This window comes from Atractosteus spatula, chromosome 14 (genome assembly GCF_055471065.1).
Source record: "Atractosteus spatula isolate fAtrSpa1 chromosome 14, fAtrSpa1.hap1, whole genome shotgun sequence".
Classification (NCBI taxonomy): domain Eukaryota; kingdom Metazoa; phylum Chordata; class Actinopteri; order Semionotiformes; family Lepisosteidae; genus Atractosteus; species Atractosteus spatula.
In genome coordinates, this window is record NC_142719.1 from 35,006,521 (window position 1) to 35,020,629 (window position 14,109).

General features: G+C 40.4%; 3 protein-coding genes across 3 annotated transcripts; all 3 read left to right on the forward strand.

Moving 5' to 3' along the window:
* The first annotated feature begins 17 nt into the window (after positions 1-17).
* On the forward strand, positions 18-7,030 carry LOC148821223 (protocadherin beta-16-like). The gene is made up of 4 exons (XM_088933446.1): positions 18-818; positions 4,178-4,454; positions 5,742-6,440; positions 7,005-7,030. The coding sequence occupies exons 1-4, from the start codon at positions 18-20 to the stop codon at positions 7,028-7,030; spliced, it is 1,803 nt and encodes a 600-aa protein (XP_088789572.1).
* A 1,180-nt stretch (positions 7,031-8,210) lies between these two features.
* On the forward strand, positions 8,211-10,722 carry LOC148821224 (protocadherin beta-16-like). Its single transcript, XM_088933447.1, has 2 exons — positions 8,211-10,616; positions 10,714-10,722. Exons 1-2 carry the CDS (start codon positions 8,211-8,213, stop codon positions 10,720-10,722), a joined length of 2,415 nt encoding a protein of 804 aa, XP_088789573.1.
* Positions 10,723-11,363: 641 nt separating this feature from the next.
* Positions 11,364-13,820, forward strand: LOC148821225 (protocadherin beta-16-like). Its single transcript, XM_088933448.1, has one exon. It carries the CDS (start codon positions 11,364-11,366, stop codon positions 13,818-13,820), a length of 2,457 nt encoding a protein of 818 aa, XP_088789574.1.
* The last annotated feature ends 289 nt before the right edge of the window (positions 13,821-14,109 follow it).

Below are 14,109 nucleotides of genomic sequence, written 5' to 3' on the forward strand. Positions count from 1 at the left end.
GGTATTGTGATATCAGAATGGAAACGGGTGAATTCATCGTGAATGAAAGGATAGATAGGGAGGAGCTATGCGGTCAAAAGCCTTCCTGTCCTATTATCTTTGAATTATTTCTTGAACACCCTTTGGAATTGCATCGTATTGTGGTGGAAGTGCAAGATATCAATGACAACGCACCAGCATTTCCCAGTGATTTTATAAAACTGGAAATAGGAGAATCAGCAGTCAGAGGAGCTCGCTTCTCAGTCGATGACGCCCACGACCCCGATATAGGAATAAATTCAGTGAAGAGCTACGCGCTGGCCGCAAATGAACATTTTGTCCTGGCTGTACACACGAGCGCGGACAGGGGTAAATACTGTGAGATAGTATTAGAAAACGAACTGGACCGCGAAAAGCAGGCAGAGCTTTCCTTAATCCTGACTGCGTACGATGGGGGCACACCACAGCGATCTGGTACTGCAGTTATCCAAGTCAAGGTGCTGGACGCCAATGACAATGTGCCCGTGTTTACACAGGCCGTCTATAAAGTCAGTCTGGATGAAAACGCTCCCTTGGATACAGCTGTAGTCCAAGTAACTGCGAACGATGAAGACGAGGGCGCAAATGGGGAAGTAACATATGAAATTAGTCATATTTCAGGCAAAGATAAAACTGTGTTTGGAATAGATCCGATTAGCGGTGAAATTAAGGTGAAAGGACCTTTAGATTTTGAGGAATCTTCCTTTTTTGAAATCCGTATCAAAGCCAAAGACGGAGCCGGACAGGCAGCTCATTGCAAAGTTCTCGTGGAAGTTGGCGATGTGAACGACAACGCTCCAGTAATATTGATTAAATCTCTGAACACACCTATTGCTGAAAACTCTCCACCTGGTACAGAGGTAGCCATCATAAACATTCAAGACAAGGACTCTGGGAGCAGTAGCAAGACTCAATGTTCCATTCAGCAGAACGTCCCGTTTAAATTAAAGCCTTCAGTTAAAAATTATTTCTCCTTGTTAACTGATGAGCATCTGGACCGAGAGGCCGTGTCAGAATACAACATCACAATTGTTGTCACTGACGAGGGTTCACCCCCCCTTTCAGCTTCTCAAAACCTACAAATTACAATTTCCGATGTGAATGACAATCCTCCACAATTTGATCGGCGATCATACAGCGCCTTTGTCAGTGAAAATAACACTCCTGGTTCTTCAATTTGTTCTGTTATGGCAAAAGATAGAGACTGGAAACAAAACGGGACTGTCTCGTATTTTTTGATACCCAGCGAGCTGAATGGACTGCCGATATCCTCGTTTGTATCTATTAACGGAGACACTGGGGTGATACACGCTGTCAGATCATTTGATTATGAGCAGTTCAGAGACTTCAATGTACACGTTGAAGCCAAAGATAATGGTTCACCGCAGCTCAGCAGCAATGTATTTGTGACTGTTTTCATTTTAGATCAGAATGACAATTCTCCTCAGATTTTATATCCCAGTCAGTCAGGAAACTCTTTTATGACTGAAATGGTACCTAGATCTGCCCAAGCGAGATCCCTGGTTTCCAAAATAATAGCGGTGGACGCCGACTCTGGACAAAACGCGTGGCTGTCATATCAGATAGTGAAATCGACTGACCCCGGACTTTTCAGCATTGGTCTCAACAATGGAGAAATTAGGACACAGCGGGATATCTCTGAGTCTGATAAAATAAAGCAGAATGTTGTTGTATTGGTGAAGGACAATGGACAACCCCCTCATTCGTCCACGTGTGTTATGAATTTATTGATTTCTGATGACGTGTTAGACTTTAATTCAGAACTGAATAATCTCAATACCCACTCAGAGAAAATGTCAAACACAACTACGTATTTGATTATCGCTCTGGCTGCAGTTACATCCCTTTTTTTGATTTTCATTACAATTATTCTGGCGGTCAGATTTTGCCGGGGAGAGAAGCCCAGGATGTTTCTTGACAGTGCAGTCGCCATTCCCGGTGCGTTTTTCCCACCCAACTATGCGGAAGTCGAGGGTTCTGGAACTCTGCGTCATTCTTACAACTATGACGCTTTCTTAACAACAGGCTCTGCCACGAGCGACTTCAAATTCGCCAGGTCTTACAATGAGAACACTTTACCCGTTGAGCAAACTTACAAAACAGGTGAAAAGATACCGAATGAACAGCAATGTAATTCTGGAAAACTATCAGAAGAATCGTCACAGGTATTTATCTTTAATTTTGTTTATTATACACATTGATTTTTTTTAAATCGAGGAACAGTATTTAATAAAGTTACTCAGAGTTCTTTATGAATAAGCTGTTTACTGTAATAATCAGTTAAAAATGTATCGTATGTAATATTGAGTAATTTATCTTATATAATTTAATTGTAAATTCAATGCGTCATTTAATGTTTTTATCGTCTGTAGTTTTTTTAATTTTGATTTGTAATTATTACTGGATTTCCTAATGCTTTTTCTTTCTTATTTTTCCATATTACTACAACTGTTACTACCGTTAACAATAATACTTTATTTCATATATCGGACCTTTTTAGTTGTAAATTAATTTAATCACATATTTTAGTGCAAATATACTGTTAACACGTGCCTCGGTTTTCGTACTAAAGAAAGTAATATACAAGAAAGGGACAGCGAGCCTGTAATTTCAAATGAAAATAAGTTTGTTTTTAAATATTTACTAAATAGAACAATGGAAGCTGTACATAAGGTTCGGTGTTCTAGTAGGTGCAGACAGGAGTCAGAAATCATCGTACATTTTCAACAACAGAAGCTTTATTCATAGCTTAGTCATAATGTAGTAGTCTTTTGGTGCCTAACTGCCAGTCTTCTGAAAGAGGAAGTCAATGCATTTGACAGTGTGCTGGAGATTGGGCTAAGAATCAGATTTCCTCAAAGTATGTACAAGAACGGTGCTGCTTTCGCAAAGTATTACAGTATAATGGTTTTAGTCTCATTTTGCGGTATTAGCTTTCTCCGTGGTTTTTTTTTTCTTTCTGTAGGGCGGCAGAGTTGCGTGGTAGTTTGGGTTGTGCCGCCTCACAGCTGGGTCCAGGCGTCTATTTCGGCCTGGAACGCCTTTTGTTTGTGTCTGCCGTTACTCCCCGTGTCGGAGTTTGCTCATTTAGGAGTGGTTCGGTTTTCTCTCCCAGCCCAAAGACAGGGTGTCTTGGTTAACTGGCGTCTCTGGAATGCGGCCCGTTTGCACCGGTGTGACTGATGTACAGTATGTGTGCCCTGCGTCGGGCTAGCGTCCTGTTGAATGGAATCCCGCTTTCGTTCTGTATCTCCCACACTGGGATCAGGCGCACTGATACAATGTAAGCGTAAAGCAGTTACTGAAAAGGGTAGATGGAGGGTTAAGCGTGCTTTTTGTTTTGTTTTTAACAAAACATGTCTAATTTCCTGTTTGAACACGAAAGGTATAGTCAACCTTTGATGTTGCTGTCCTGTTCAGTACCTCGGCGCTAATTCCGTTAGGAAATACAAATACACGCCAAAGGGCGATAACCTCCAACCCTGTTAAGTCTTATAACAAAGATATACAGAGTATACCGATATACTGATTTTAATATGCTTCTATACTGAACCAGTCAAAGCTGTACAACAGGATATTGATTTACATTGTATTGTCTGTATTTTTATATGTTGGCATGTTTAGGAAATAAACAGGTATGGATGTTTCAAAACAATAAACAAATATTTAATAGGAGGGTAATTCGTACATTGTTTTTTACGAATGAAGCGTATTTTCAGAGGGGTAAAACCACATGCCCTGTTAAGTGTTTCCGCCAGCCGTGTGAAATATTATCTCCCGCGCTGTGTGTCATGTTAGAGTGGAGTTGAACAGCACGGATTGTCTGCTGTTTTCAAGTGCAACGCAACGTGTCGCTATTTAACAACAAGGGACATAAAAATGAAAATCCTCCCACTTCTCCGTTCGTAAGCGCTCGGCCGGATAGTAATCAAGTCGGTGAGACGGCTGGTTTGTTCTCTTTCTTTGTGTTTGCTGGAAAAGAAACTAATCGCTCGAAAATAAAGGAGAACAATCCATGAATAAAATAGAAGGGCAGTTATAGAGAAGAGCAACAAACCTGGAGATGAAGATGGAAAACAAAAGGGACTTCCTACCACAGCAGGTATACTGTCTTGCCTTCTTTACTGTTATCATTCAGCTATGTTTAGGAGATATTAGCTACTCTGTTCTGGAGGAAATGAAGCGCGGATTCGTGATCGGAAAGCTTACAGAGGATCTGGGACTCAATGTTGAAGCTTTGAGGGCTCGGAGAGCCCGCATTGATTTTCAAGAGAGTAAACGGCATTGCGATATCAAACTGGAAACCGGCGAACTGATTGTGAATGAAAGGATAGACAGGGAGCAACGTTGCGGGCAAAGGCCTTCGTGTGCTCTGAATTTTGAGCTGTTTCTTGAAAATCCTTTCGAATTGCATCGTATAATACTGGAAATTCAAGACATTAACGATAACTCACCCGTTTTTCCCAGAGATGTTTTAAAACGGGAGATAAGCGAATCTGCAGTAAGAGGAGCTCGATTCTCAATCGATGAGGCCCACGATTCAGATATAGGAATCAATTCGGTGAAGAGCTACGCGCTGGCCGCAAATGACCATTTTGTTCTGGCTGTACACACGAGCGCTGAAAGGGGTAAATACTGTGAGATAGTATTAGAAAACGAATTGGACCGCGAAAAGCAGGCAGAGGTTTCCTTAATCCTGACTGCGTACGATGGGGGCACACCGCAGCGATCTGGTACTGCAGTTATCCAAGTCACCGTGCTGGACGCCAATGACAATGTGCCCGTGTTTACACAGGCCGTCTATAAAGTCAGTCTGGATGAAAACGCTCCCTTGGATACAGTTGTAGTCCAAGTAACTGCGAACGATAAAGACGAGGGCCCATATGGTGAGGTAACATATGAATTTACTCACGTACCAGACAAAGCTAGACATTCCTTCGCTATTGATAACATAACAGGGGAAATTAAAGTGACAGGACCTATAGATTTTGAAGAGGCTCCATTCTTTGAATTTCGCATTAGAGCAGAAGATGGAGCTGGACAGGCAGCACATTGCAAAGTGCTTGTTCACATTACTGACATAAATGACAACGCACCAGCAGTATTGATTAAATCTCTGAACACTCCTATTCCCGAGAACTCTCCATCCGGCACGGAAGTCGCTATCATAAATATACAAGACAAAGACTCTGGCACCAATAGTAAAGTTAGTTGCTCCATTCAGGAAAACGCACCATTCAGATTAAAACCATCTATTAAAAATTATTACTCCTTGGTAACTGAAGGCATACTAGATCGTGAAGACGTTTCAGAATACAACATTACAATTACCGTTACAGACGAGGGTATCCCTCCACTTTCCTCTTCAAAAACCTTACAGTTACAAATTTCAGATACAAATGACAATGCGCCGATTTTTAGTCAACAATCATACAGTACTTTTGTGACTGAAAATAACACTCCAGGAATATCCATATGTTCTGTTATTGCAAGTGACCCTGATTGGCTACAGAATGGCACTGTTTCATACTCCTTGTTGTCTGGAGACATCAATGGGGCGCCAGTAGCGTCAATTTTATCTATTAATAGAGACAGTGGGGTGATACATGCTGTCAAACCATTTGACTACGAGAAGCTGAGAAACTTCAAAGTACAAGTTGTTGCCAAAGACAGTGGTTCTCCACAGCTAAGCAGCAATGTGACTGTGAATGTTTTTGTAACGGATCAAAACGATAATTCTCCTCAGATATTGTACCCTGTTCAGTCGGGGAGCTCTTTCATGACTGAGGTTGTCCCCAAAGCAGCCCGCGCGGGCTCTCTGGTTTCCAAGGTGATCGCTGTCGATGCAGATTCTGGACAAAACGCGTGGCTCTCATATCAGATAGTGAAGTCGACTGATCCCGGAATTTTCACTATTGGTCTCCACAATGGAGAAATCAGGGCAAAGCGAGATATTTCTGATTCTGACGCAATGAAGCAAAACCTCGTCATCCTGGTGAAGGACAATGGACAACCCTCTCATTCGACAACATGTTCTGTTCATTTATTAATTTCAGATAATTTGGCTGAAGTGCCAGAACTGAAAGATATATCCACTCGGGAGAACAATACGCACTTGACAGTAATTTTGATTATTTCATTGGCTGCAGTTTCATTCTTTTTCCTCACTTTTATTGTAGTAATCATTGCAGTCAGATTTTGTCAAAGGGGAAAACGCAGGTTGTTGCTGGACGGTGCAGTTGCTATCCCCAGCGCATATTTCCCAACCAACTATGCAGACGTTGTGGGGACGGGAACGCTGCGTCATTCATACAACTATGACGCTTTCTTAACAACCGGCTCCAACACAAGCGACTTCAAGTTCGTCAGATCATACAATGAGAACACTTTGCCTGCAGATTGTAAAATAAATAAAAATGAATCCCCTGAGCTGGATGTGCAGAATGGAACTGAAGAGTCATTACAGGTAGTTATCCTTTTATTTTTTGTATTGTGTATTTACAGGTTATGTCTCCACTAATATGTTAAAAATTTACTCTTTTATTATTCATTTTCGTAATGTGATACGTCAATAATTAAATTTATCGTTATAAATCGGCATGGAGCATTGATTCGCTGTATCACAAATTGCTCGTTTACATTTATTTTGTATGGAATTCAATAATTCTCCCTATTTGTGATTCCTTTTTTAAACGATATTTTTGGTTTATGAGGAAACAAAAGGAATGAAACTTTTAAAGCTACGTTTTAAAGATATCTGAGATCTTTATTGTGATCGCTTCTCACCTTTGTCTGTGTACGGTTATGCATTTACAAATCAATTGTTTTGCAATCTTAAATCAGTTTTGTTCTGTGTTGTCAGAAATTTGTTGTAACTTACAGTACACTGTAGCTGGATCGTGCGTAAGGTCAATAAGGTAGGTTTGGCATTATGTACTGTGTGCATTATTATGCTTCGCTTACAGACTTCATTATCCGGGCGGCGACATAGAGTTTACTGTATAAAACGTACATGCATGCGTGCGTCAAGGAACGATTGCGAAGCTACAGTAATGTAAAAAATAAACTAATTTAAGAAAATAACAATAAAAATAGCACATACTGGAAGAGAAACTCAGGGGCAACGTAAACAAGATTGTAAGTGTATAGTATAGTGTACACGTACAACGTAAACAAGATTGTGTATAGTATCTAAGAACTGAGAGATAACGAGAGTTTGATCGCTTTGTGCGTACTGAACAGTACATATAATATGTAATATGTTCACAGTTGAATTTCTTTTTGAAGTTAAAGTAATCAATTTAAATAAATTCCATTTGAGTATTTCACTATTTAATAAGATATCCTTTGTTGCTGTTCACTTTGTGGGAGTTTGAACTATAATAAAGACAAGGCTACAATATGCAAACGTAGAGGATATCTTTCTCCAGGCACTGGGATTGAATACATATATAATAAATAACCTCTTGTTTTTGACAGAAAGCTGTTTTTTTTCTAATAGAGCTATTTTTTCAAGATTTGTACGAGATTATCGGAAATAAATATTGCGTGGAGCCTATTTCTTTGTTTTTTTTTGCAACTGAATTGTTGATTTTCGTTATTAATCGATTTGTGCATTTTAAGTTACGCTTTAATGTTCGCAATATAAAATAGTTTGAATTATGAGTATACGAATAAGCAATGTGCCCCTAAAACAGTCGATTAGTGTGCATGCTTAACTTTTTAGATGTGTTTTACAATGTGAAACAAGCCGTTTTAAATGATTATTATTGCGTTTCTGAAATGATGTCCTAAGAAGTTTCGGAACTTATGAGACCTTATTATTTAATGCACCCGGTTGTTCTAAAACTTTAAAATCCTAAAAAGACACATCAGTTAGTGATAAATATAATAGCAAAACAATGTATTTAACATATAAGGACGCAATTCTCGATTATAACGCACTGTGTCACTATTTACCAAGCAGGCACCAGAACTCAAACACTCCCGCTGTTACACCACACCACAGCACAGGGCTCACATCACCATAGTTCCTCTATGCTTCTTACCCGTTTTCCTTATTCGTTCTGTCATCGCGTAAAACTGAAGTCTGAAGACCGCAAAAGCGTCGAATCGTGCCGAAAATCCGAAAAGGAATACAATAGAAAAAGGAGAGTCGACAAGGAGTAGGGATGGGATATAAAGTCTTCGGTTCCTGGCAGGTACATTGTTTCATCTTGTCTTTTGTGGCCGTGCTCGGGTCTCTTGCTGACGTTAGATACTCTGTACCGGAGGAAATGAAAATCGGATCTCTTATTGGAAGTCTAGCTCGAGATCTGGGACTGGATAGCAAAAAAGCCGCAGCTCGGAAAGCCCGCATAGATTTTCAAGGGGGCAAAAGGTACTGTGATATTAGCATGGACGCAGGAGATTTGCTTGTGAATGAAAGGATAGACAGGGAAGAGCTGTGTGGACAAAAGGCTTCATGTGCTCTAGATTTTGAGTTTGTCCTAGAAAATCCTTTGGAGCTGCATCGTATTGTAGTCGAAATTCAAGACATAAATGACAATGCACCAACATTTCCTATGGACACTATAAAACTGGAAATAAGGGAATCGGCAGTCAAAGGAACTCGTTTTCCTGTGGATGAGGCCCACGATTCAGACATTGGAATCAATTCGCTGCAGAGTTATGTACTTAGTTCAAATGATCATTTCGTTTTAGCTGTTCAGTCTAGCCCTGACGGAGGTAAATACGGCGAAATCGTATTGGAGAATGAATTGGATCGAGAAAAGCAGCACGAACTGTCTTTGTTGCTGACTGCTGTAGACGGAGGCAATCCTCAGAGGTCTGGTACTGCGGTTATACAAGTTACTGTGTTAGATTCAAATGACAATGTCCCCGTGTTTACACAGGCCGTCTATAAAGTCAGTCTCACCGAAAATTCACCAGAAGACACATTTGTTGTGAGAGTTAGTGCCACGGATAAAGACGAGGGCGCAAATGGAGAGGTAAATTATGCATTTAGTCATATCTCTGACAAAGCTAAACAATTATTTCGGATTGATCGCAGAACGGGAGAGATTTTTGTAAAAGGACCGATTGATTTTGAAGAGAGTTCAGTCTTTGAAATTCGCATTCAAGCCAAAGACGGAGCTGGACTGGCCTCACAAAGCAAAGTCATTATTCAAATTACTGACTTAAACGACAATCCTCCAGTTATTTATGTAAAATCTCTGATCAATCCAATTCCCGAAAACGTTTCACCTGGCACAGAAGTTGCTATTATAAATGTACAAGACCGGGACTCTGAGGAAAACAGCAAGGTTACATGTTCTATTCCTCAACATATTCCGTTCAGACTAGTCCCATCAATTAAAAATTATTATTCTTTGGTTACTGAAACGGAACTGGACCGTGAAACAGTTTCAGAATACAATATCACAATTACTGCAACCGACGAGGGAACCTTGTCTCTTTCTTCTTTTAAGATGCTTCAGTTTTCAGTTTCTGATGTTAATGACAATCATCCGACATTCAATCAACAATCATACGTTGCTTATGTTTCGGAAAATAATATCCCAGGGTCTTCCATTTGCTCTGTTATAGCTGTAGATCCGGACTGGAATCAGAACGGTACAGTCTCCTATTCGATATTTCCCAGTGAGGTCAACGGGATGCCAGTAACTTCTTTTTTATCCATTAACCGGGACAGTGGGGTGATACATGCTGTCAGGTCATTTGATTATGAGCAGTTAAGAAATTTCAAAGTTAAAGTAGTTGCCCAGGACAATGGCTCACCACAGCTAAGCAGCAATGTAACTTTGAGTGTCTTCATTACAGATCTAAACGATAATCCTCCACAGATATTATACCCTGTTCAGTCGGGGACCTCTTTTATGACTGACTTGGTCCCCAAAACTGCTAATGTGGGGTCCCTAGTGTCCAAGGTAATCGCAGTCGATGCCGACTCTGGACAAAACGCGTGGCTGTCATATCAGATAGTGAAATCGACGGATCCGGGACTTTTCGTTATTGATCTGCACAATGGAGAAATCAGGATAAAACGTGATCTTTATGAATCTGAAGCAGTGAAGCAAAACCTCGTCATCCTGGTGAAGGACAATGGACAACCCTCTTATTCTACTACGTGCTCTGTTTATTTAATCATTTCAGATAACTTGGCAGAATTACATGAAATGAGAGATTTACCCGCCGAGAACAGCAATTCAAAATTAACAGTGTATTTGATTATCGCTCTGGCTGCAGTTTCTTTTCTTTTTCTGATTTTCATTACAATTATTCTGGCGGTCAGGTTTTGCAGTGGAGGAAAGCCCAGGATGTTTCTTGACAGTGCAGTCGCCATTCCCGGTGCGTTTTTCCCACCCAACTATGCGGAAGTCGAGAGCTCTGGAACTCTGCGTCATTCTTACAACTATGACGCTTTCTTAACAACGGGCTCTGCCACGAGCGACTTCAAGTTCGTCAGCTCTTACACTGAGAACACTTTACCGGTTGATCATGCAATCAAAATGAAGGGAAACGAAGAGGGAGATGGGAAAGGGATGATAAATGATGGAACTGAAGTGGCATGTCAGGTAGGAAACATTAGCTTCACTTATGTAACCGTTTCTTTTGTTATCGATAATTTCAGAACATTTAATGATGAATTCGTGGTTCTTTACTTTTTGATAGTCTTACTAAATAAAAGGTAGTATATACTGAGTCAGCATCATCACCATCATCATTTTTTGATATTACCAATATTGTGAAAAGGGGTATAACAACTAAACAATAAGAAAATGTATGTTATGTGGTTATTAGACCATTTTTTAAAGTTTTTCTACGCAAACACTTCGCTAAGCGTTTCAAGGTGCAATGCTCATGTTACTTAGCTATGCGGTGTTTTTTCCTATGAAAACCGATTTCATAAGGCTGTTTTCAAGATTCCACGTGTTGTGAAGAACTTTAATCGCCTGTTAGGTCAATTACTAGTTATTACTATACTTATGTTTTATTAAATTACTATTACTTCTGCTACTAATACTCTTGCAGTAATTGTAAATACAGTTTCTGTAGCTTTATAGTACAACTCATGGTGTCGCTATTCACCAACAAGGGGGAGTAAAATCCACATTCGCTCCCACTGCAAAGATACATGGTACAGTAGCAGACGCCTTACCCGATTAACAGCGCAAACCTCTGAACCAGTCGGATTCTATTAACGTTTTATACATTCCGGACATCGTTGTAAGTCAAGACCGACGCGATTCTATAAGGGAAATACGTATGACAAATATGCAATTGGAATAAAGTGAAACATAAGCATCTCCTATCGATTCAATATGGGGCTGGAATACAAAGGATTCTCTGTTTCAAGGCAGGTACATTGTTTTGTTTTCTTTTTCGTAATCTTGCATATCAGTTCTGGAGATGTAAACTATTCTATTCCAGAAGAAATGAAACGCGGGTCTGTGATTGGGAATCTAATGCATGACTTAGGACTCGATGTTAAGCAAATTAAAGCCCGCAAAGCCCGTGTAGATTTTAAAGGGAGCCGACAGTACTGTGACTTTAATCTGGACACCGGCGATTTGACTGTTGCAGGAAGAATAGACAGAGAGGAGCTATGCGCTCAGAAGGCTACATGTGTTTTAAATTTTGAGCTTGTACTGGAAAATCCACTGGAATTGCATCGTATAGTTGTTCAAATCCAAGATATAAATGATAATTCACCGAGATTTCCTAAGGATCTCATAAAGCTAGACATTACGGAGTCAGCAGATATAGGGACTCGCTACCCAGTGAACGAGGCCCATGACCCTGATATAGGACTGAATTCAGTTCAAAGCTATACACTTAATAAAAATGAAAACTTTGCTTTTGCTGTTCATACCAGTCCAGACGGAGGTAAATACGGTGAACTGGTATTAGAGAAAGAACTGGACAGAGAGAAGCAGCAGGAGATTACTTTGTTACTTATTGCATCAGACGGAGGAACTCCACAGAAGACCGGTACTGTAGTTATACAGGTCATAGTGGTGGATATTAATGACAATATCCCTGTGTTTAGCCAGGGTATATATAAAGTCAATCTTGCCGAAAATTCACCCTTGGATACAATCGTAGCAAAAGTTAGCGCAAGAGATTTAGACGAGGGAACAAATGGAGAAGTGACTTATGAATTTATTCGTATTTCTGATAAAGCAGCGAAACTGTTTGATCTTGATCACAAAACCGGAGAAATTAAAGTAACTGGCCCTATCGATTTCGAAGACGAATTATATTATGAAATTCGAATTCAGGCTGAAGACGGAGCTGGGTTAGCTTCTCAGGCGAAGGTTATAATTGAAATTACTGACGTAAATGATAACGCACCTGTTATATTTCTCAAATCTTTAAGCACCTCCATTCCCGAGAACACTTCACCTGGTACAGAAGTCGGCATCATAAACGTACAGGACAGAGATTCTGAAGCCAACAGTCAAGTTCGCTGTTCTATTCAGCAGTCTGTTCCTTTCAAGTTAGTCCCGTCTATTAAAAACTATTATTCTCTGGTAACTGAGGGTGAACTGGACCGAGAGAAAGTTTCAGAATACAACATAACAATTACTGCCACCGACGAGGGTTCTCCTCCTCTTTCCTCCTCTAAAACTATTCAGTTGTTTATTTCCGATATCAATGACAACGCACCAGAGTTTGTCCAACAGTCGTATACTGCCTATGTGACTGAAAACAACACTCCAGGCTCGTCCATTAGTTCTGTAACAGCAAGAGACCCTGACTGGAAGCAGAACGGCACCGTCTCATATTCTTTATTTTCAAGTGATATCAAAGGGGCGCCAGTATCGTCGTTTTTATCCATTAACCGGGACACTGGGGTGATACACGCTGTCAGAGCGTTTGATTATGAACAGTTCAGAGAATTCAAGGTGCTCGTTGTCGCTGCAGACAATGGTTATCCTTCACTCAGCAGCAATGCCACTCTGAGTGTCTTCATAACAGATCAAAACGATAATTCTCCACAGATATTGTACCCTGTTCAGTCGGGGAGCTCTTTCATGACCGAGGTTGTCCCCAGAGCTGTTCACGCGGGCTCTCTGGTTTCCAAGGTGATCGCTGTAGATGCGGATTCGGGTCAAAACGCGTGGCTGTCATATCAGATAGTGAAATCGACTGATCCCGGAATTTTTACCATTGGTCTCCACAATGGAGAAATCAGGGCAAAGCGAGATATTTCTGAATCTGACGCAATGAAGCAAAACCTTATCATTTTAGTGAAGGATAACGGACAGCCTTCATATTCGACAACCTGTTCTGTATATTTAATCATTTCAGACGACTTGGCAGCAGTACCAGAACTCAAAGACATGTCTGCTGTTCAGGAGAGAGATTCAAACTTAACAGTTTATTTGATAATTTCATTGGCTGCAGTTTCGCTCTTTTTCTTCACTTTCATCGTTCTGATTGTCACAATCAGATTTTGCCGAAGAGGAAAACCGAGGTTATTGCTGGACGGTGCCGTTGCCATTCCCGGTGCATATTTTCCGACAAATTTCGCCGAGGTTGAGGGCTCGGGAACACTTCGTCATTCCTACAACTATGACGCTTTCTTAACAACAGGTTCTGCCACAAGCGACTTCAAGTTCGTAAGATCTTACAATGAGAACACGCTACCAGTCGATCATGCTTTTAAAAGTCCCCAGAATGAAGCCTGTAAACAAGAACAAGTCAAGGATTCTGCAGAAGACGTCTCTTCCCAGGTAAATGTCGTGCAATTAATTCACTTACATGATATGTAACATTTCCCCACGTACAGTAGGAGTAAAACGCTCCGCTTTTGCGTCTTGCTGCTCTCTTAATGTCACTGTAAAGTGTTTTATTTAACCAAAATAAGTGGGCTATTAAACAGCATGTTTTGAGCAAATGAGTCAAAATAATACTGTAGTATGTCTTTACCATTTATTGAAAACGTCTTGATGTTCTGTGTGCCGAGATATGTTTCATTACAGAACTGAAATCGTTTTATTTTGGTTTTAAAAGGTTTAGATAATGCTTGCACATCATAGCAATACAGTGAATTAGGGAACG